Here is a 22088-nt window from a genome sequence, read left to right on the forward strand (position 1 = left end):
TATTTTCTCTGGTGGACTTACCGTCTTTGGGGAATTGTCCCCGCATTTTCGTTCTGTTTTTAGATTTTCTCGATGAGATTGGATCCGCAAAGAGAACCTCGCGCGGACTCGCAAACTCAAGATATTAGCGTGGCTTTTCCTTGGAGCCCAGTCTCGATCGCGGTTGATTGGGTGGGTAACAAACTTTACGTTTGCGACGCGCTGGGACAGAAAATTGATCTCTTGGAATTGGACGGATCGAGGCACGCCGTTCTCATCAGCAGGAATTTGTCATCGCCTTCCGACATCGCTATTGACCCGAGAGAAGGGTAAGTTCCGTTTTCTCCTCCGCTAATGACGTCGACGATACCTTTTAGCGCGCGCCAAGACATCCATTTAATGTTGGGGATTAAGCTAGATTAGTCCAGAGACCAAAAGGGTACGCGAAATTCCGGGATGAATCTAGAAAGGATTAGGTATCTTGGGATGTAGCGGTTTCATTATCCTCGCCGCGTAAAAGAGTTGTTTGAACTCAACTGATCCTTTAATTATATAATGTAATGTTATTACGGAAATTGGTAACATCTTTACTAGACCTAATCTTAAAATTGAAATCAGGACTAATAAGAAAAAATCTGTATTCGCGGTGAGGCGGACTGTTTAGGAAAGTATCTGTGCTGAATTTTCTCTCAGGTACTTCTGAAACTGACCCAAAACTTAAAAAAAAACTTAGAAGTAACGTTGATGTAATTATAGGCTGAATTCCAAGTTCATTTCTTGGTTATATTCAACTTAATTATTAACTTACTTGTACTTCGGCAGTAAGTTTAATTCCACCCGAGACGTTTTAGTCTAATAGGTTTTGCACCTCCCAAAACGCGGCATTTGACACCAGCCCCATTCCATTTAACTAAATTGGATTCGGTTTTCCCTTTGTATTGTCACAGATACCTGTTCGTAAGCGATTCGGACAACATCGACAGAGCGTTTATGGACGGCAGTCACCGTATCACCATCGTCTCGACCTTCATATACAAAGCGTCCGGTTTAACGATCGATTACGTAAACAAACGGCTAATTTGGTGCGATTCGCAATTAGATCAAATTGTTGCCGTCGACTACGAAGGAAAGAGAAGGTAAAGTAATATGTTTGACTATGGATCATTTAACCCAAGAATGTTCATTCAGAGTAAAGTCAGATTATTTCACGTGTAGTTAGTTAATAACGCTTAGCTGCCTCAGCGGGACTATATTCCTAGCAAAATTGAATAGGTTTCATGGTCCATCCGACCATGCGTGCCCCCGCGGACCCCAAAAAGCTAGATTCCAGTCTCTTTGCCGCCATCTAAATAAATCATTCCACTAATCGAATTACGATTATTTTCGTTGGTAAGGCAATCGATCATTCGAGGCAGTACTAAAGTCCCCTCTCCGAGTCGCATAACTATGTTCGAAAACATGGTTTATTGGACAGACGCCACCAGGCAAGGGGTCGTGAAGACCAATCTTTATAACTTGACCGAAGTTACGGACCGCATATATCGGGACCTTAATCATATGAAGGAACCTAGGGCCATCAAAGCATTCCATCCGTTGAGACAACCGTCTGGTAAGACCTATTAATATTACTTAATCCCAGACGTTTTTGGGGTTGGGACTACTGTTTGTTTTTTAACGTGGCTGGGGTAACTTTATCTGTTGCAGTGACAAATCCGTGCGGCGTTAATAATGGGGGTTGCCAACACATGTGTTGCGTTACCAGAGTAGCGGAAAGTGATAATTTAGGGTATACTTGTATTTGTAATATCGGGTACGAGTTGGCGCCAAATGGACGCACATGTTCAAGTAAGTTTTTTTTTATTATTTTGGGCCTGTTTTACTCTTTACGCGTTTTTGAGGACATTATCGTTCTTTGTCAATATTACTATATGGCTTGCTTTTATTAACAACAAAAACCCATACAAGTCCTGAGAACGTTATACTATTCCCCGTTATTCAATATTATCACATCTTGTAGTCTATGCTGTGCAATGTTAGTTCGAAAATGTTATTACCGTGGTGTCATAGTGATAGCGCTATTTACTCCTACTTCTGACACCTGACTTCTGACCTTAATTTTACAGAGGTAGAAGAGTTCCTAGTTTACTCCCAACAAAAATTCGTCCGCGGGGTCCTCTTAAATTCGTCAATAAACAATCCGATTGACGCGATGGTACCCATTGTCAGCAAATCTGCGCGTTTTGTCGGTTTAGATTACGACGCTAGACAAAACTTTATCTATTATTCCGATGTCATATTAGACGTGGTTTATCGTATTCATGTAGATGGAACGGGTAAGTTCTCTCTCTCTCAACGTAGAACACAATCGGGACACCATTTTTGAATGCTTAAAATAAATTTTCAGGACGCGAAAATGTCTTGGCCTCCCAAAACGAGGGAGTTGAAGGGTTAGCTTTTGATTGGGTGTCTAATAACCTATACTACATTGATAGTCGAAAAGGAACTCTAAATGTCATCAACACAAAAACTTTTTCGTACCGACGCGTGTTATTAAAGAACTTAAAAAGACCTAGAGCTATAGTTGTTCATCCTAACAGAGGGTAAGTGTTGGGTTTTTATATTTTCCAACAAATACGAAGCGAGTTTCATTTCAATATTTTGGGATGGATTATGGTAGATTCGTTTTCTACTCGGAATGGGACCGTCCAGCCAATATCAGTCGAGCTTATCTCGATGGTTCAAATGTAATGGTCTTCCGCGGGGTCCTCCTGGGATGGCCTAACGGCTTAAGTATTGATTTTGACCAGGACAGATTATATTGGTGCGACGCTTTGTTAGATCACATACAACACGCTAACCTGGATGGTAGCGACGTTAAGACCATCAACACCCCGCGTATTAAGCATCCTTTCTCGCTGGTCGTACATAACGGTAAGCTTGGTGATTTTCACCAACGATTATTGCCACGAAGGGAACTATTCGCAAACGACCTTTTTCCTCTATCTTTCGGGGATATAGAATGGCTTTACGTTACTGACTGGAGACTAGACGCGATATTGAGAATGAATAAGCTAACAGGCGAAAACGAAATTATAGTTGCTAACGTCGAAGAGGGCAGTCGCCTCTACGGTATTAAAGTCTATAGCCGAGAGAATCAAAAAATCGATAGTATGTATTTGTGATTTGATTTTGAGGGGGTTATCGCGCGCATTTCAAGACTGCAACGTCAAATGTTTATTTCCATCAGCGCGACATCCTTGTCAGATCAATAACGGAAATTGTCAGAAATTCTGCTTCCCCGTGCCATCGAACACAACCGTGGCGGGCGCTACCGGTTCTGGATTAGAAGCCAGATGCGGTTGTCCATACGGCGAACGACTATCGGACGATAAACGTACTTGCGTTTCCGACCCTAACGCTGAACCCCCGTTACAAGCTTGCCCCAACGCCTGGGATTTTACTTGTACCAATCAAAGATGCATCCCAAAGACGTGGGTTTGCGACGGAGATGATGATTGTCTAGATGGTTCCGATGAGAAACAAAACTGTACAAGTAAGCGTGCTTAAGATAAAAATATTGACGGGTGAACTAACGTGGACCGAACCTTCCGCGTAGAAACGACTTGCAGTAGTCGGGAGTTTAGGTGTAATGGTGGAAGATGTATACCACTCTCGTTTAAATGTGACTCGGACAACGATTGTGGCGATTATTCGGACGAAACGGGCTGTGGTAATATCACTTGCGAAAGTACCGAGTTTCATTGTAACAATGGTCGGTGTATTCCCCAATCATGGCGTTGCGATTCTGAGAACGATTGCGGAGATGGCTCTGACGAAGAAGATTCTTGCAGTAAGTTTTGCACTTACCTTCATTTCGAAACTAATTTTTAGGTATCCTAACTCTGTAACGTGACTTGCAGAAGAGAAGTCGTGCGCTTATTATCAGTTTACTTGTCCCGGCTCGGGTCATTGTATTCCACAAAGCTGGGTTTGTGACGGCGATAATGATTGCTTTGACCAAGCCGATGAACAAAACTGTCCACCGATAGTATGTACTTCCTCACAGTTCCAATGTTCCAACAAGAAACAATGTATACATGAAAGTTATCGATGTGACGGTGTCAAAGACTGTCAAGATGGCTCGGACGAAGCCGATTGTCGTAAGTAGTACACTAGTAAGTGAAAATGAACCATGACATAATGGTTTAATAACGTTACAGCAACTCTGGCTCCAAACCAATGTGATACCAAGAAAACATTCCAATGCGTCACATCCAGAATTTGCATTCCTGCGTCGTGGAAATGTGACGGAAATGCCGATTGCGAGGATAAGAGTGACGAGTCGCCGTCAATTTGCACGTCGCATTCTTGTCCCGACAAGCACTTTCGCTGTGATAATGCCAAATGTATTCTTAAGTCGTGGGTCTGTGATGGTACCGACGATTGTGGTGATAATTCCGACGAAGACGCGAGACACGCTTGTGTTAAACCACCTTTCACTTGTCAACCTGGAGAATGGCAATGTCCGAACGTAACTGACCGTTGTATAGACTTGAAAAAGGTTTGTGACGGAAAACCCGACTGTCCAAATGAAGCTGACGAAGGACCTACTTGCAGTAAGTACTTATACTCCTGATTTCAAATGCCATCGGCTAACAACGGTAATTTATAGCTTTGGAGTCTTGTTCGACTGCCAGTATGGGCTGCAGTAATAACTGTACCCTAACCCCATTTGGCCCTCTCTGTACTTGTCCAAAAGGCGAGGTACTTAACGATACTACAACATGCGTCGGTAAGCAGAAATTTTCATGAGAAAAAATTTAAGAATCGCTCCACTTTCCAAGTATTTATCAGTTGAGTTAACTTTCAGATTTCAACGAGTGTGCCATACCAGGACATTGCAGTCAATCGTGCGAAAATTTGAAAGGTTCTTTCAAATGTACTTGCGACGACGGTTACTCAATATCGCATGATATGTCTTGCAAAGCTGACAGTAAGTAGATTATACAAACCACCAAGTGCTTATCTAATTAAGGTTAGTAAACAATCGCGAAACTCCATTCAGATCGCACAGCGGCATTCCTGGTAATATCCAACCGTCGCTCAATCTTGGTCGCGAACTTAAACACCACCAATTTAGAACGCGTCCCTGTTAGAGTCGAAAACGTGGTTGCGACAGCTTCTGATATGGCAACTGGTACCATTTACTGGTCGGACATGACTTTAAAGAAAATCTTTAAGATGACCAAAGGTAGCGACCCGCAAGTAGTAATTGGTAGCGGCTTAGATCTTGTTGAGGGCCTCGCGGTCGATTGGGTTGCCAAGAATCTCTATTGGGTCGATTCGCGTCTCAAAACTATTGAAGTCTCCACATTAGAGGGTCTGCATCATATTGTACTTATTGGCGAGAATGTTAGTCAACCGCGTGGTTTAGCGTTGGATCCCAGAGACGGGTAAGTTGAAATTTTCCATGATTAAACTAAGGATACGCGAGTCCTAATAAATATCATCATACATAGTGCGCGAGTTCTGTTCTGGTCCGACTGGGGCGAGGACGCCAGAATTGAAAGCATAGGTTTAGATGGTACAATGAGAAAAATAATTATCAACACTAAAATCTACTGGCCCAATGGACTTACATTAGACATTCCAAACAAGCGAGTGTACTTTGCTGATAGCAAACTAGACTACATTGATTTCTGCAACTACGACGGTACTGGTCGTCAGCAAGTTTTGTCACACAACCATTACCTACTACACCCTCATTCTCTGACTGTCTTTGAGGACACGTTATACTGGACTGATCGACAGTTAAATAGGGTTCTCTCTTGCCACAAATTCAAAGGGGCCAATCAAACTGTAGTATCTCATCTTGTTAGTCAACCTCTTGGAATACATGTCAACCATCCTCTACTTCAACCAAAATGTGAGTCAACAATTTTCCGTTCGTACGGGGCTATCAAGTACTTATTTCGATTGTTATTATAGCAAATAACACGTGCGAAAAAGCCCCATGTAGTCACTTATGTCTATTGTCCCCATCAACACCTACGGGGTATTCATGTCGCTGCCCACCTGGGTATGCCATGGATAAATCTTCCAGGGAAGGGAAATGCGTGCAAAGTGACAGCGCGTTCATGTTGCTCATGAAACAAACCCAACTAGTCGATCTAAACTTAAACCCCAGCGATAAGACTGCTGGATTTATTACGCCCATTATTGGGATTGAAAATGGTTACGATTTTGATTATGATAAACAAGAAAGCATGATATACTGGGTTCAACTAAACGAACAAGACAAAGAGAATGTAAGAAATATCTTACTAACTTCCTTTGGGTATCCTAACGCTTTTCTCGCGTCATAGGGCACATTATACAGAGTGAAATTTAGCGGTGGTAACCAAACCAAATTCGGGGAAGCTGGGTTTGTTGGAGCACCTTACACTGTCGCGTTCGATTGGCTTGGTAGGAATCTGTATATTGGTAACCGCAAGGCCTCCAATATCGAAGTGATCAAGGTCGACGGTAAGAGCAATTTCAGACGAGCCATATTAGGCAACGACGGCAAAGAAACTGGCGTTGGTAAACCGAAGTCGATCGCTGTTGACCCCGAAAAAGGGTAAGTACAAATAGTATTTTTAAGTACTTGCGACGCACTTACGAGCATACGGGGTAAATCGTTATTTAGAAAATTGTTCTGGTTGGATGAAGGCGCTATTCGCGTACCGAAAAAGTTAGCTAGGGCTGATATGGATGGATCAAACCCGCTAGTTTTAATTAAAGGCGGTTTACAAACGTTGGAAGTCTTGACCCTAGATTCAACCAACTCCAGAGTATATTTTAGTCAAACGTTTAACGGAATTGTAAGTTTAAATTGGTTAAAGCGTTATTGGATTTTAAGAAAGCATTAATTGTTATGCTTACTAGATTGAAAGTATATCCTATGATGGTAAAGATCGAAAGACCATAGTCCCAGAGACCGCTGGTTTAACCAAACCTCAAGGTTTAGCGGTTTATCAGAATAGGTTATACTATTTGGATAGTCTCTTAGAAAAAATTGTCAGGGTTAATGTACCCAATGGAGACAATAGCATTACCATCGAAGACAATGCTAATGGATTAGTTAACATTAAAATGTACAGGAAACAACCAGGTACGATTCGGTTTAACTTCATTAGTTTCACGTTTACTTTGTCATCAACATGGAAATAACTTTCTAGGCACAGAAAGTCATCCATGTAGAGCAACCAATGGCAATTGCGAACAGATTTGCGTGCCATTGGGTAGTAGTACTCGCAAATGCATCTGCGGTTCAGGGTTTACTACTGACGGTGAAACGCGATGTAAAGCTTACCGAACCTTCGCAATCGTGTCGCAGTTGGAAAAGGCGCGCGGTTTTAGTTTAGTCGATCACGGAGAGGCCATGGCCCCTATTGCTGGACCTGGTCACAATATCTTACACTTGGATTTCCACTTCGCCAAGAGCCATATTTACTGGGTTGAGTTTAACCAGGGTGACAAGAATGGTATCTATCGCGTCAAACCTGATGGATCTGATTTAACACACATTATCTCGGAGGGTATTGGAAGCAATGGTATTAGAGGACTCGCCATTGACTGGATAGCTGGTAAGTTTCTCGTCCTGACATGTCAGTACACCGCGAGCTTTACTTAACGTAATTATTGGTGTAAATTAGAAAATATGTACTTCACGAACGTATTCCCGCACGAAACATATATCGAAGTGTGCTATCTCGATGGTACAAATCGCATGGTGTTGATAAAAACCACAACAGATTCTCCGCGTGAAATTGCCGTCAATCCTGTTAAGAAATTCTTGTACTGGATTGATTACGGACAAGTACCCAAAATCGAGCGCGCCTTCCTAGACGGAACCAACAAAACCTCCGTGGTTTCAACTGGTATCAGTAGCCCAAGAGACTTGACAATTGACTTTAAGACCCATGACATCTACTGGGTTGATTCGCAAGAAGATGCCATTCAGAAAGTTCCTTATAACGGTGGTAGAAATCAAATTATCCGTTCAGGTCTACCAAATCCAATGGGAGTAGCAATCTACAGGGATCAGGTTTATTGGGTCGATCGTAACTTGAGGACCATTTTCCGGTACCCGAAAGACGGTACCAACAAAACATTACCGGAAACATTCAAATCGGACATAGATTCTCTGAGAGATATCGCGATATACGATCAAGAAAATCAACCGTTAAGCGAACCAGGCGAAGTTGACACCCAGAGATGTACCAGACCGGGTAATGGTGATTGCCAGCAACTTTGTTTCTCAATGCCCAAGGAATATAAGGGAGGTCCTCCAACGAAATGTGGTTGCGCGTCTGGAGTTCTTGGTTCTGACGGAAAAACGTGTGAAAGTAAGTCGAGTTTATTTTACATCGTCATGTTGTCTTTAAGCTATGCGAAACGACAATTCATTACACTAAAATTATATAACTTATATAGATTCAAAGGAATATCTTGTATTTACAACACGTCGCGAAATTAGAAGCGTTCACTTAGACCCTAAAGTTTCTGGTCTGCCTTTTAGTCCCAAAACTAATTTAACAAATGTAGTTGGTCTTGATTTCGACCAATCTGATAACCGCCTGTTTTATACACGTAAGTTAATAAAACATGGCCATATTACGAAACGTATCATTTATACATTCGCGTTTTAACAGAAATTAGACCCGACGGCAGTATATCATGGGTATCTCTAAATAACATGAACGAAGCCCATACTGTCGTGAATACGGGCATTAATCCCGAAGGTATCGCGTACGATTGGACCAGTAAGAAAATTTACTGGACCGATTCGGGAAATAGAAGCATATACGCGGTGAACATGGATGGGTCGCAGTTGGTCATGATCACACGCGTTGAAAGGCCAAGAGCTATTGTATTGGACCCATGTGAAGGCTACATGTATTATACCGATTGGGGACGTTTTGGAAACGCTGGAAAGATTTATAGAGCCACGATGGCTGGTAACAATAAGGAAGCGATTGTTAAAGCTAACTTGACGCAACCTAGTGGCTTGGCCATTGATTACGACGAGCGAAAACTATACTGGACTGACGCTTTACGAGAAAAGATAGAACGGTCCGACTTGCAGGGTGGCAATCGCGAGGTTCTAGTAGCGGCTACCATCTACCCTTTCGCCATCACGGTTTATGGACGATTTATTTATTGGACTGATTTGCAACTACGTAAGTATTTGTTTAAAATCTAAATATATTGCAAGGATTTAGTTTTAATTTTTGGGGCGTTAGGCGGAGTTTATAGAGCTGAGAAACATACTGGAGCCGGTATGATCGAAATGGTAAAACGTCTGGACGAATCGCCCAGAGATATCCAAGTATATTCACCAGATAGGCAGAAATGTTCTATAAACCCGTGCGAAAAAAATAATGGTGGTTGCGCGCAGTCGTGCCATCAAGCGCCTAATGGAACTGTTGAATGCGCTTGCAACATTAATTTTAAGGTTGCCAATGAAGGTCGAATGTGTATACGTAAGTTTCAATGTTGTTAGCGTTTGTTAGTTTGTTTCAATCCGTGGCTAACGTTAATGTCTCGCGTGGTAGCTGATAATGTTACGTGCGATTCCAATAAATTCGCTTGCGCAAATGGAAAGTGTATACCACGATTATGGGCTTGCGATGGTGATGACGATTGTGGTGACGGCTCGGACGATGATCCAAAGTTCTGCGGTCAGTATAATTAATAATTTAAATGTGCCTAATACGAAGTTATGTATAGTACTAAATACGAAAGATACATTTTCAGCTCTTCACACTTGTAGTAGTTCGGAATTCAGATGTGGAAATGGCCGTTGTATTTTCAAAACTTGGCGATGCGATCACGAGAACGATTGTGGTGATGGCACAGACGAACTCGAATGCAGTAAGAATCACTCTTTTCTTTCCAAAGTACTTGTCGGTTATATAAGTAACATCGCGAGTTTTATCATTAGCTTACCCTAAATGCGCGGATGGCGAATTTACTTGCAACAATTCGCGCTGCATTCCAATGTCCCAAGTCTGTAATGGAGTTAACGACTGTAAAGATAACAAAACCTCGGACGAAAGCATGGAACAATGTGGTCAAACAAATCGCACATGTCCTGGTAACCATCTCAAATGCAAAACAACCAACATTTGCGTTGAGCCGTTCTGGTTATGTGATGGTGATAACGATTGCGGAGATAACTCTGATGAAAATGGTCTTCAATGCCAAGAAAGAACTTGCCCATCGAGTAGTTTCCGATGCACGAATCATCGTTGCATCCCGGCCACTTGGTACTGTGACGGAGACGATGATTGCGGGGATGGTGCGGACGAACCGGAAGAATATTGTAAAAGCGGCAAGAAGACTTGTTTTGGTGACCTATTTACATGCGATAATGGCAATTGCATACCGCGTATATACATATGCGACGGGGATAACGATTGTTTGGATAATTCTGACGAAGATTCGAGACATCAATGTAGTAAGTGAAAAAGTCTTGCATTTCACCAGGCCTAGATTTACACGGTGAACATTATTTTTATAACGTTTTCAGATAGTAGAGTCTGCGACCCTGAAAGAGAATTCACCTGCAAACAGAACAAACAATGGGGAAGAGCTCAGTGTATTCCAAAACGTTGGGTTTGTGATGGAGACCCAGATTGCGTCGATGGGGCTGATGAGAACTCGACATTGCACAGTTGTCCTAAACCAGATCCATGCGAAGATAATCAGTTTCAATGTACAAACGGACGTTGTATCAATGTTGAGTGGAAATGTGATCATGATAATGATTGCGGGGATGGGTCGGATGAGGACAGGAATTGCAGTAAGTACTTGTCTTTTGGACATTGATGAAATATAGATTATTGTGTTACTTTACTATCCAATATACGCGATTTCTGTTTATGGTACAATTTTGGGGATTTATAGCTTTCAGAAACTGTACCAAAGACGAATTCCAATGTCGTAACGCGAAATGCATCAAGAAAGTTTATAGATGCGATGGTGAGGACGATTGTGGCGATAGTAGTGACGAAGCGAACTGTAACAAACAGAACACAACGTGTCCGGGTGAACATTTCAAGTGTTCCGATAAGAACGGTACTTGCATTGACTTCCAGTTAGTTTGCAACAAGAAAATAGACTGTCCCGATGGCTCTGACGAGCCTGGTCATTGTAACGTCGACGAATGCGCCAAAGTCGAGACAAACCAGTGCGAACACAAATGCATCAATACCTTAACTGGTTTCCATTGTAATTGCAATCGAGGATACGAACTTATGCCTGATGGTAAAGCGTGTCGAGACATTGACGAGTGTACGGAAACACCCGAAGTATGTTCGCAGTATTGTTTCAATACACCAGGATCGTACTATTGCAAGTGCAACGACACATACTACGAAAGAGAACTTGATGGAAAAACTTGTAAAAGGAAAGAAGGTTAGTAAATTTTTTTATGTAAATATACTTGGTTGGTGTTTCGTTTGAGGATGTTGGGCATTATATAAATTACGGGTTATAATAAGAACATTAACTATGAACGATCGTATTCCAACTTAACTGGGTCACTTTGTACTAATAACTGTAGATACTACACCATGGATCGTTGTTAGCAACCGTTACTATATTCGCAACATCAGCCTCGATGGCCAAGTATATAATCTAGTCAAAATGGATCTGCGTAACGTGGTAGCCTTAGATTTCGACTACAGGGAAGACCGTCTATATTTCTGTGACGTTGGTAACAAAACCATTAGTCGAATATTTCTCAACGGTACCGGAGACGAAAACGTCATTACCCAAGAAGCCCATGGTCTCGAAGGCCTAGCCCTTGATTGGGTGGCGAGAAAAATATATTGGCTCGATCGTACAAATAAGAGATTGGATGTAGCTGAACTAAGTGGTACCCATAGGAAGACCTTGTTGAGTGTCGGTATCACGGACCCGAGAGCTATTGCTGTACACCCTGGTAAAGGATACGTATATTTCACCGACTGGGGACATCACGCTTTCATTGGACGAATGGGAATGGATGGTTCCAACTTTAGCAGAATTGTCTTGTATGAAGATAAGCTGGTTTGGCCCAATGCTCTCGCTATTGATTACTTCAGCGACAAAATTTTCTGGGCTGATGCTCACCTGGATTACATCGAGTAGGTTCATGAAGCTCAGAGATTTATTGAATGTTGAACGCGCATGTTAATTATTGTTATCATAACTAGATTCGCGGATTTGGATGGAAAACATCGTCACCAAGTACTCCACGGTACTGTCGTTCCTCATGTATTTGCTATGTCCGTTTTTGATGACCATATCTACTGGACCGATTGGAATTTGAAAGGAATTTACCGCGCTCACAAGTTAACTGGTGCTAATATCGAAATTCTTCGAAATACGTCTCACAGACCCTACGATATTCACATTTATCATCCACTTAGACAACTGCCATGTAAGTACTTGCGTTTGTATATATTTTGCATTGCCATCTTAACACTTTTTGTCAACTCGCAGACACAAACCCATGCGAGAATAACAATGGAGGGTGTTCTCACTTATGTTTAATCAAACTGGGAGGCGGAAACGCGACTTGCGCTTGCCCGAACGACTTTGTTCTATTAGCCGATAATAAGACTTGTATTGCTAATTGTACTCGTGGTCAACATCGCTGTAGCGGTAATGACGACCGTTGTATACCAGTCTACTGGAAATGTGACGGTGAAAAAGATTGTAAAGACGGGTCCGATGAAGCCGGTTGCGGACCATTTTCGTGCAAACCTGGACAGTTCCAATGCACCAATAACCAATCTTGCGTATCGCGAGTTAGAATTTGCGACGGAACAAAGGATTGCACTGACGGTTCTGACGAAGGAAATTGCGGTAAGTCTAGTTAACGGACTCATTTAATATAGTGATGATTAAAACTGAATTTTTCTCACAGATCTACCTTGTGGCGAACATAGTTTCAAGTGTAAGAATACTGGTCGGTGTGTTCCTATCGCTTGGCAATGTGATGGTGATAAAGATTGTACGGATGGTTCTGATGAGGATGATATTCATTGCAGTACGTAATAATGTTTCCTATGTTTATTCAGTAGAATGTAATCTTTCAATCTTCTATAGCTCGCAAGGAATGCGACACAGAGACTCAGTTTAGATGTAACAATGGCAAATGTATACCCAAGCTCTGGTTCTGCGATTTCGACGACGATTGCGGAGATAATTCCGACGAGCCCGCCCATCGTTGCCGCAATCGCAATTGCACACACGGTTGGCAGAAATGCCCCTCGGTCAACAATTACCGATGCATTCCATCTTGGTTATTCTGCGATGGTCGTGATGATTGCCGCGACAGATCCGACGAAACCAACCCAGAGTATTGCCCACAATGTCACTCCACGGGAGACTTCAGATGTAAAAATAATCGTTGCATACCATTACGTTGGAGATGCGACTTCGAAGACGATTGCGGAGATAATTCGGATGAAGAATCTAGTCTGTGCAGTAAGTCCTTGAAATTTGTTTTACCATCACTTTTTACTTTATTATAAATGTTTTTCCTCAACCACAGCGGAGCTGTATCGCGAATGTTCGGAGAGCGAATTCCAATGCGGAATGAAGAAATGTATACCACTACGGTGGCGTTGCGACCACGACGAAGATTGTGACGACGGAAGTGACGAAAAAGAGTGCGTCAATTACCAGTGCAAAGAAGATCAGTTTAAATGTTCAAGTGGACATTGTATCGCCAAAAAACTGCAATGTGATGGTAACAAAGATTGTCAAGACTTCTCCGACGAGCTTAATTGCCCGACGCGTTTCCCTGATGGTAAATATTGCTTGGATAAAATGTTCCAATGCAACAACACCGTATGCATTCGGCCCGATTTTATGTGCGACGGTGATGACGATTGTGGAGATGCGTCCGATGAAGCACCGAGTATTTGCAGTAAGTTCATTTTGTACGTCTTCAATCACTTTCACTATCTAACGAAAACGAATTTTAGATAACTTCGAGTGCGATACTACACGCAAATTCCAGTGCCTTAACCGTAAATGCATCCCATTATGGCAGCAATGTAATCTCGAAGATGATTGCGGCGATGGTTCAGACGAGAACAATCATACACTCTGTCGAAAACACAGTGCCATTTGTAGAATTTCCGAGTTCAAATGCGCTGACGGTAAAAAATGTCTTCCACACGCCAAAGTTTGCAATCATGAAAAAGACTGTGATGATGAATCTGACGAGATCGGTTGCCGTAAGTATTTTATTCTTGCACATCCTCTAACGGGATATTTACTTAACCGAACCGTTAATTAGATTCTGGTACTTGTGACGATGCCACGCGAGGTGGTTGCCAGCATAACTGCACCGCTCTCAAGGATAACGGATACATATGCATATGTCCTCATGGTTATAAGGTTAATGATGAGAATCCGAAAATATGCGAAGGTAAGTCTTATCTCAAAACTATACTGGACAGGTAAGATTTTCAATTCACGATGCCTTTCAGATATCGACGAGTGTAAAACGTTCGATCACCATTGCGCGCAAATTTGCACTAATTTGAATGGAACGTACGAATGCAGTTGCCGAAAGGGTTACACGCCGTATGGCGCACTTTGTGCGGTTAACGGCGAACCACCGATAGTGTTGTACGCTGACGGACCCGAAGTCCATTCTTTGGATATTAAAGACAAAAAAGAAGGATCCGTAATCATAGGCGAGTCCCGAGTTCAAGCCATAGATTATGACCCAGAAAGCAGTAAGTCAAGTTGCAAAATTGTCTATAGGTTGAATGCTAATGACTCGCGATTAAATAGAGATGATATATTGGACCGATATTCATGAGAAAACCATTAAGCGATCGTTTATTCCGTTACAATCAACCGCGAATGACGTTGAGATAGGTTACGCGCAAAGTTTAGACCTTAAAGGCCTGACGAAACCTGTGGATATTGCTGTCGACTGGGTGGCTAAGTAAGTACTTATCTTCTCGATAATGTCTATCGTGATTACTATAATTTTACGTATGTTATTTAGAAATCTTTACTGGATGGATCTTGAACTGTCGGGATCCTCTCCAAGGGGAAGGATTTTTATCAGCACCATGGATGGTCGCTACAGAAGAGCCATAGTGTCTCAAGGTCTTTCACAACCAACTTCAGTCGCGTTGGATCCCGAATTCGGGTACATGTTCTGGAGTGACGCTGGCGCTACGCCTAAAATCGAAACTGCCTGGATGGACGGAACCAAGAGAGAAGTACTTGTAACTGAAAAACTAGGAACACCAAGTGGATTGGCCATTGATTATGAAGGAACATCGCATAGAGTGTACTGGTGCGACAGTAAACTTAACACGATCGAAACAATAAATCAAGATGGTACTGGACGACATACAATTGTTAAAAAAGGTAATAGTGACAGTGAGGCGCATACATTTGGACGGGGAATCTAACTTTTTTTTGCGTGTACTTTTGTTCTTCAGACTTGGCCCATCCTCTAACTTTGGATATCTTCGAGAGCAACGTTTATTGGATAAACCGAAACACTGGTGATATTTTCCGTCAAGACAAATTCGGGCGAGGTGTTCAAGTTAGGATGAAGCGTCACGTGGTCTCACCAGGAGATATCAAGATCTTTCAAGAGTCAAAGTACAACACGTCGGTGGAAAACAGATGCAAGAACGCTGGCTGTTCCCATTTGTGTCTTTTGATTCCCAAAGGACATCGTTGCGCGTGTCCCGATGGAGGTGTTCTACAAGGAGCCAGCCTTTCAACTTGCGCGTCTGGTAAGTAAAGATCATCTTATTATTCCTAGTTCCAAAGCGTTAATTCGAAATTATGTGTCTTGAAAAGCATTCGAAGTGCCTAAACCTCAGCCTCATCGATGCCCCTGTAAAAACGGTGGACTATGCGTTGATGGGCCTAATGATCAAATCATTTGCAAGTGTCCCGAAGACGTTTCAGGAAGTAAATGCGAAAACTTCATATCGCGAACTCGCGTCGAACCGGGACTTTCATCAGCGGGAGTGGCAGCTATTGTTATACCAATTATCGTTTCTCTCTTAATCATCATGGCTATTTTGGCGCTTTTCCTCTTCTATAAACGACATCAACTGTAAGTATCTGAACTTTTTAACGTCGTATGTCTGAGCTGTATGTGTATGTTTATGTAAAAATGCTTACTTCATCACGCGCGTAGTAAACTCGGCGGAGCATTAGGAGGAAGCAATCAAAGTGTATCCTTCCGAAGTGGAACAAATGTTGAATTTTCACCAGCTTTTATGAGGAATGGATCTCAAGACGCGTCGGGACCAATTCCAGTAAGGTTTCCCGAAGCACGTTGGTCAGTGGTTTGTATTTAAACTTAACCAAGAATCGTTTGTTCCCCTCTTTGCAGGAACCTTTAGATGTTGAATTCAACTTGGGCGAAGCGGCTAAACCTACCGACTTTAGTAACCCAATGTACGACGCAATTGGGCGTATGGAAAGTAAGGGAGGTTCGGCTGGTGGCGGAGGTTTGTACGAAGTGCCGTCTCACGTCGTCGAGAAGAAAGATTCCATAGCCGCGTCAGGGATATCGGAGAGCAATGGAAAAAGCAAGCATCCGACGGGATCAGCCGTGCTGACGCCGTCGTCCATCATTCATAGGTCGTCTCAAGGCGTGGCTCCATTACGTCAGACCGCGCTCGACCCAACGTCCGTAGACACGGACAAAGATACGGCGCAGCTGGTCGAGGAAGACAAATCAGAGTGCTGACGTAGCGGCGTTTAAAATAATATCGCCGACACAAAAACATTTTTGAGAAGTGATATTTTTCAACCCTACAAAAATTTATAATAGTTTTTCACGTCGACAACGCATAGGGACAAAAATGAAAACTCGAACAAAACAATTACAAATTTAATTATTTTTTCTTCACTCCCAAGTTTTGACATCTGAATCTTCCAATGAGATGCAAAGTAAGTTCAGACAGTCTTAATACGTAGATTTCACTTTAAATCAAATCACAAAACAACGTATACATACGTATAATGGCTAAGTTGTTTAGCCTTTAAATTATTACTCTGTAGGCTTTGCCCCGTTACAAAAATCTTCCAAATCTAGATATAAACGAGTCTCTGCTCGCGCTACTAATGTAAAAGTTTCAAATTTCTAAGCTGTACAATTTCCACACCAAAATTTTCTATGCAGGAACCCTAGCTTAGTTCGCTTTATAGTTACGAATGAAACCGCAATCAAATTTTAATTTTGTTTTAATTATTGGGGGCTGGCCCTGTTTGAATGTGGTTATTAATTTTATTATTTTAAAAGGAACTGCACAGTCTTATCAAAAATGTGATTTAAAAATTCTTAAACCTTTTGAATGAATGTTTGAACGTTTTATGAATTACCAGTTTTACCACCAAAGTTCCAGAACTATTCCATCGCATTTGCGAGTTTTAAATTAATTTCTAAGCTTTTCTTTTAATTTTCTACGAAGAAAATGAAATCTCCGTCCAATCAACAAGGTTAACATTCCCCGATTCTATTTCAAATTCGTCTTTTTAGTTGTTTTAAATATTTCTTTTATTCCGAGCAGCTTTAACGTTTAAATGTTATTAAAACCTCAAACTGAATAAGTGTTTTTCTTAATTCCTTGACGAACTATATTACAAATTTAAAAATTCCAACTAAAACGCGATAAATTCAGTGGCCAACCATCCGTCCTTTTCAATAACAAAAGAAATAACTTTTCGGCCAACAGTTTTTTCGTGAAATAAAATGTTTAAATATGTGCGGGGATAAATGAGAAATGGACCATCTCTTTGGCATAATTATGCGCATTTCTGTAAAATGATAAAAAAATATGCCTTTTACATGTTTACAGAACAAACAAACAAACAAATACAAACGCAAAAAGTAAAAAAAAAAATATTGTATAAATTTTATAGAATCTTGTACGTTAAAAAATACAAAGTTAAATTGTCCTCAGTGAGGTGACTAAAAACTTGTCTGTAAGGAAGCGAAAAAAAAAAGATAAATACAAAAGTTATTTTGATGAAATTGAATTTTTAATCAAAATTTTACCATTACAAACATAATTTTTGATTAGTAGCATTCTCGATCCAATCCAAGTACTGATTGACTCTTGTGTAGACGCCATAGAATCCTGGTGTGGCGCATTTGACACCGTAGGAAACTATACCTATTAAATGCCATTGAGAGGATGTTTCGTTCTGCCACATAAGCGGTCCACCAGAATCACCCTGTCAATTAATAGTAAAACTCGAAACACGACAGATAAAGTTATCAAAAGTCCTATAATACCTGACAGGCATCTTTTTCGCCGTTTAAAACTCCAGCACATAGATTTCTCTCTGTGATTTTGGCTTTGGTTGAGGAAAACTTCTTCTGACAATCGCGGTTGTCTACCACAGGCATGCGAACTTCCAAAGGTACGTCACTGGTTTTACCACCTGCAATTGTCATTGGTCAAAGATTTTAAATCGGTGAGAACCTATTCTCTAAAAATGTTAAATCATGAGTTCAAACCAAACTACACCAATGATGATATACTGATGGGTAGATTACTAGTGATACTATTAACCTACCATAGTCAGTTTTCCCCCATCCGGCTGCGACGGCGGTTTCTCCAATGAATAGTGAATCCGATGGTGGAAGGCAAATGGGTTGGACTGTATCACTCAATTGGACATCGTGGTCCATTACGAGTATCGCGATGTCATTTGATTCGTTGGTTCTATCGTACTTCTCGTGACGGTGTATTTCAACAATGTTACGGACAATTGTATCAGTACCGCGTGACATGAGGTTATGTGCACCCAGGAGAGCCAAGAAATTCGTTGCTACTTGACTGAGGAAGAAAATAAATCTATGATACATTGGACAATATAATGGGAAACTTACTGGTTAGTGCAATGACTCGCTGTGATGACGTGCTTTGTTGTTATCAAAGCAGCACCACAATGAGCTGACGTATCAGTGTCTCTTAAAACCAGAACCACGAGCCATGGGTATTCGTTCATGTCGCTGGTGGTCCCACCAACTATTCGTTTGCCTTGCCGACTGGATTGTCCACACTTGCAAATACTGCCATGATCAGTTACATTTGAATTTTCGATGGATTTCAATGGTCCAACGCTTTTCAATTTATTCGTGCCTATGTATTTCATATATTTTTATGATTTATATTTTCTTTCAGGGGGTTTGTTTTATAACCATTAATTTGCGAGGATCCATTAACAATCTGGAATTTCGCGTGAAATCCTGGGTATCCAACGTCACTGATGGATTTAAATTTTATTGAAGGTTCTGGTCCATTAAGTGTTACCGTGAAAGGGTTGCGTTTACCGCATATTCTGTGAGGTTTAAAATTGCTTAAAATACAGTCTTAAGGGTTAGCGGCGACGAGGTAATGGTAATTACTTTTCGCTTGTTTGATTTGAAGTTGTATTAAGAATTTCCACAAAGGCGTTGGAACAATTTTCGCTTGATTCGAGCAACAATACGTCAAACGAAATTTTAACTTGTTCCTTGTCTTTAAGCTAAGAAATTTCCGTATTACTAAATTAGAAGTGACCTAACGTTCACCCTGTTTATCTTGGGTGAATTTAGGTCATTTTAAAATAACTCAAATTTTATACATACGAAAAGTATGGACAATTACAAGAAGTAACGTGTACCTTAAAGGTCCAAATGCACAATGCATTTTTCTTGTAAACTGACGGGAAATTTGGAGAGGAAATCTCACCGCTGGTTTGATTTTCTATTGTTTCTACGCATGTTTCCTAACCATATTTTTTAGTTTCATTTTATCGTTTTGTTTAACTATATACTTACTAAGCTTGGCGCCCCGTGGTTTACATTTAGACACAGCTGCAATGTAAATGTATATAAAAGAACCGCGAAACTTGGATGCGTCGAGTACATATCTTTGTTTTAAAAAGGACACTTTTAGAACAGTTTCAATTGTTCAAACTGAACGTAGGTAAAGGTTAGAGTATTGTCATAATTTCAGTTGATTAAAGACTATCGTGTGACAGATTATAGTTGTTAAGAATATGAAACGAAGCATGATTCCAATCTAAAAATCCCGTTTTTAGGTATAGTTTAGTTTCTCCCAAGACACCTAAAGACTATTTTGTGGACGTGTATTTGTTTTTGATATAAATTGACTGTGCTGTAAAGTTTTGCTCCAGCTGTGTGTGTACTGAGATGAGGCGTAAGAACTTGTCAAAAGAGAAAACTATTTATTACAAATTCGTGATACATTTACATTTTATGAAAAATGGACGGATCGAAAAACACGTGCTAAGTTGCGATTCAAAATGCGCAAAGGATTAAAGTTTAATTTTTCCCATAGTTTCACTTGATAAAATATGTAAACCAAGAGGCTCAAATACTACTTTTCAAGGTTTATTCATGGATAAAGAATGCGCGTGAGGACATTTGTTTTCACGCTATGGGATAGGCTGTAGGCAATGGAGGGCCCTTCAAACATAATCACGCAACGTTGCGCTATTAAAAATTGCGACAATTCTTTCTTCAGATTCCCAAAAATTTGCACGGGCTGACAACCGAAGCTGGACCTAGGTTTGCGAGTGCTGACAACCGAAGCTGGACCTAGGTTTGCGAGTGCTGACAACCGAAGCAGGAACAGAGTATATATACAGAATAAGCTGTCGTCGGAGTTGCCTATCCTATAGTGAAAACAAACTTCCTCACGCGCATTGCTTATCCTTGGTGAAACAGCTTATTTCAAGTTGAATTTCTTAGCCACTTAGAATTTATAAATAGTATATACTTTCTGTTTTGTTTTCAGTATCTGGACTCATCATTCAGAAATTGCACGTTTATAAAAAAAATTATTATTAATTTCTTTAATAAAATCTTATGTATCTGATATACCTATTTCAAAATAAAATCTTGCATTAATATTTTTCAGTCTGCTTGATAAATTTATTTTTACTTGTAAGCTCACTAATTATAGTTAGTGGCTAAGGTATAGAAACTTGATTAATACCCTCTGAATTAGAATATGATTTAAGTGTTTTCTCAACATTATAGAGCGGTGAGTCGGATATGTTGACATGGCACAAAACAGAATAAATAACTTTATGCAATGAATATTTTGAATACAGTACCGAAGTTATTATGAATGATTACACATTTTTAAAAATTATTTTAATTATTAATGTTTAAATAAATCGAATGTATCTGATGTAATATACCCATTTCAAAATAAAATTTTGCATTAATATTTATAAGTCTGCGTCATAAATTTATTTCTACTTATAAGCATACTTAGTTGCTAAGGTACAGAAACTTGATTCATACCCTCTGAATTAGAGTGTGATTGAGCGGTGTGTCGAATATGTTGACACGACACACTCCTAATAAACAGCAAGAATAAATGACTTTATCCAATGAAAATTTTGAGTACAGTGTCAAAGTTACAATGAATGATTTCATTCGAAGTCACGCAAAACGTCACAAGCTAATTCTTAAACGGATTAATCACACCCGGTCACGTGACCTATGGGGCAGATCACGTGACTATAACGTCAGAGCACGTGACTATGACGTCAGATCACGTGACTATGACGTCGATCACGTCACTCTGACGTCGGATCACGTGACTATGACGTCAGATCACGTGACTATGACGTCGGATCCCGTGGCTATGACGTCAGATCACGTGACCTGTGATGCCGGATCACGTGACCAATGATGTCGGATCACGTGACTATGACGTCAGATCACGTGACTATGACGTCGGATCACGTCACTCTGACGTCGGATCACGTCACTCTGACGTCGGATCACGTGACTATGACGTCAGATCACGTGACTATGACGTCGGATCCCGTGGCTATGACGTCAGATCACGTGACCTGTGACGCCGGATCACGTGACCAATGACGTCGGATCACGTGACCTGTGACGTCGGATCACGTGACCTGTGACGTCGGATCGGGTGACCACGTCACAGAGGTAATTGGCTTGTGACGTCACGTCATTATAGATGTTAATAATAGGTAATGATTATAAATTCAATTATTTCATTCGTTTAGGCCTA

General features: G+C 40.9%; 2 protein-coding genes and 1 long non-coding RNA gene across 4 annotated transcripts in view; 1 reads left to right on the top strand and 2 right to left on the bottom strand.

The window, feature by feature from the left end:
* The window catches only part of mgl (low-density lipoprotein receptor-related protein megalin), a 71380-nt gene extending 54020 nt beyond the window's left edge, over nucleotides 1-17360 (top strand). The window contains exons 10-54 of the mRNA XM_089845684.1: nucleotides 64-308; nucleotides 927-1115; nucleotides 1374-1588; nucleotides 1684-1824; nucleotides 2103-2312; nucleotides 2384-2579; nucleotides 2657-2910; nucleotides 2998-3147; nucleotides 3227-3532; nucleotides 3596-3829; nucleotides 3900-4139; nucleotides 4200-4595; nucleotides 4652-4771; nucleotides 4850-4972; nucleotides 5045-5432; nucleotides 5499-5905; nucleotides 5968-6287; nucleotides 6345-6598; nucleotides 6668-6842; nucleotides 6907-7132; nucleotides 7200-7607; nucleotides 7677-8369; nucleotides 8458-8613; nucleotides 8676-9203; nucleotides 9267-9506; nucleotides 9579-9704; nucleotides 9781-9897; nucleotides 9968-10483; nucleotides 10556-10828; nucleotides 10933-11442; nucleotides 11591-12155; nucleotides 12225-12451; nucleotides 12514-12879; nucleotides 12941-13063; nucleotides 13123-13503; nucleotides 13571-13948; nucleotides 14007-14261; nucleotides 14324-14455; nucleotides 14517-14768; nucleotides 14827-14983; nucleotides 15047-15417; nucleotides 15492-15794; nucleotides 15862-16123; nucleotides 16208-16328; nucleotides 16406-17360. Of these exons, the coding sequence (XP_089701810.1) occupies nucleotides 64-308; nucleotides 927-1115; nucleotides 1374-1588; nucleotides 1684-1824; nucleotides 2103-2312; nucleotides 2384-2579; nucleotides 2657-2910; nucleotides 2998-3147; nucleotides 3227-3532; nucleotides 3596-3829; nucleotides 3900-4139; nucleotides 4200-4595; nucleotides 4652-4771; nucleotides 4850-4972; nucleotides 5045-5432; nucleotides 5499-5905; nucleotides 5968-6287; nucleotides 6345-6598; nucleotides 6668-6842; nucleotides 6907-7132; nucleotides 7200-7607; nucleotides 7677-8369; nucleotides 8458-8613; nucleotides 8676-9203; nucleotides 9267-9506; nucleotides 9579-9704; nucleotides 9781-9897; nucleotides 9968-10483; nucleotides 10556-10828; nucleotides 10933-11442; nucleotides 11591-12155; nucleotides 12225-12451; nucleotides 12514-12879; nucleotides 12941-13063; nucleotides 13123-13503; nucleotides 13571-13948; nucleotides 14007-14261; nucleotides 14324-14455; nucleotides 14517-14768; nucleotides 14827-14983; nucleotides 15047-15417; nucleotides 15492-15794; nucleotides 15862-16123; nucleotides 16208-16328; nucleotides 16406-16765 (12609 nt within the window). The 3' untranslated portion in view covers nucleotides 16766-17360. The remainder of the gene's footprint in view (nucleotides 1-63; nucleotides 309-926; nucleotides 1116-1373; nucleotides 1589-1683; nucleotides 1825-2102; nucleotides 2313-2383; nucleotides 2580-2656; nucleotides 2911-2997; nucleotides 3148-3226; nucleotides 3533-3595; nucleotides 3830-3899; nucleotides 4140-4199; nucleotides 4596-4651; nucleotides 4772-4849; nucleotides 4973-5044; nucleotides 5433-5498; nucleotides 5906-5967; nucleotides 6288-6344; nucleotides 6599-6667; nucleotides 6843-6906; nucleotides 7133-7199; nucleotides 7608-7676; nucleotides 8370-8457; nucleotides 8614-8675; nucleotides 9204-9266; nucleotides 9507-9578; nucleotides 9705-9780; nucleotides 9898-9967; nucleotides 10484-10555; nucleotides 10829-10932; nucleotides 11443-11590; nucleotides 12156-12224; nucleotides 12452-12513; nucleotides 12880-12940; nucleotides 13064-13122; nucleotides 13504-13570; nucleotides 13949-14006; nucleotides 14262-14323; nucleotides 14456-14516; nucleotides 14769-14826; nucleotides 14984-15046; nucleotides 15418-15491; nucleotides 15795-15861; nucleotides 16124-16207; nucleotides 16329-16405) is intronic.
* Nucleotides 17361-17446: 86 nt separating this feature from the next.
* Nucleotides 17447-20182, bottom strand: LOC149654240 (proclotting enzyme-like). Of its 2 annotated transcripts, XM_089845686.1 has the most exons (8): nucleotides 19850-20182; nucleotides 19693-19797; nucleotides 19436-19554; nucleotides 19229-19368; nucleotides 18917-19169; nucleotides 18601-18863; nucleotides 18317-18465; nucleotides 17447-18255 (listed from the first exon to the last, which is right to left on the bottom strand). In XM_089845686.1, exons 1-8 carry the CDS (start codon nucleotides 19937-19939, stop codon nucleotides 18079-18081), a joined length of 1296 nt encoding a protein of 431 aa, XP_089701812.1. In that variant the 5' UTR covers nucleotides 19940-20182; the 3' UTR covers nucleotides 17447-18078. The 2 variants fall into 2 exon arrangements, with proteins under 2 accessions (XP_089701812.1, XP_089701813.1); XM_089845687.1 differs by lacking the exons at nucleotides 19693-19797; nucleotides 19850-20182 and adding an exon at nucleotides 19658-19665.
* Nucleotides 20183-20298: 116 nt separating this feature from the next.
* Nucleotides 20299-20859, bottom strand: LOC149654241 (uncharacterized). Its single transcript, XR_016370549.1, has 2 exons — nucleotides 20633-20859; nucleotides 20299-20598 (listed from the first exon to the last, which is right to left on the bottom strand). It is a non-coding gene; the product is annotated as an uncharacterized LOC149654241 (long non-coding RNA).
* Between the last annotated feature and the right edge of the window lie 1229 nt (nucleotides 20860-22088).

Source organism: Phalangium opilio, unplaced genomic scaffold (assembly GCF_054372755.1).
Source record: "Phalangium opilio isolate 3A_F unplaced genomic scaffold, DU_Popi_V2 ptg000079l_1, whole genome shotgun sequence".
NCBI classification, from domain to species: domain Eukaryota; kingdom Metazoa; phylum Arthropoda; class Arachnida; order Opiliones; family Phalangiidae; genus Phalangium; species Phalangium opilio.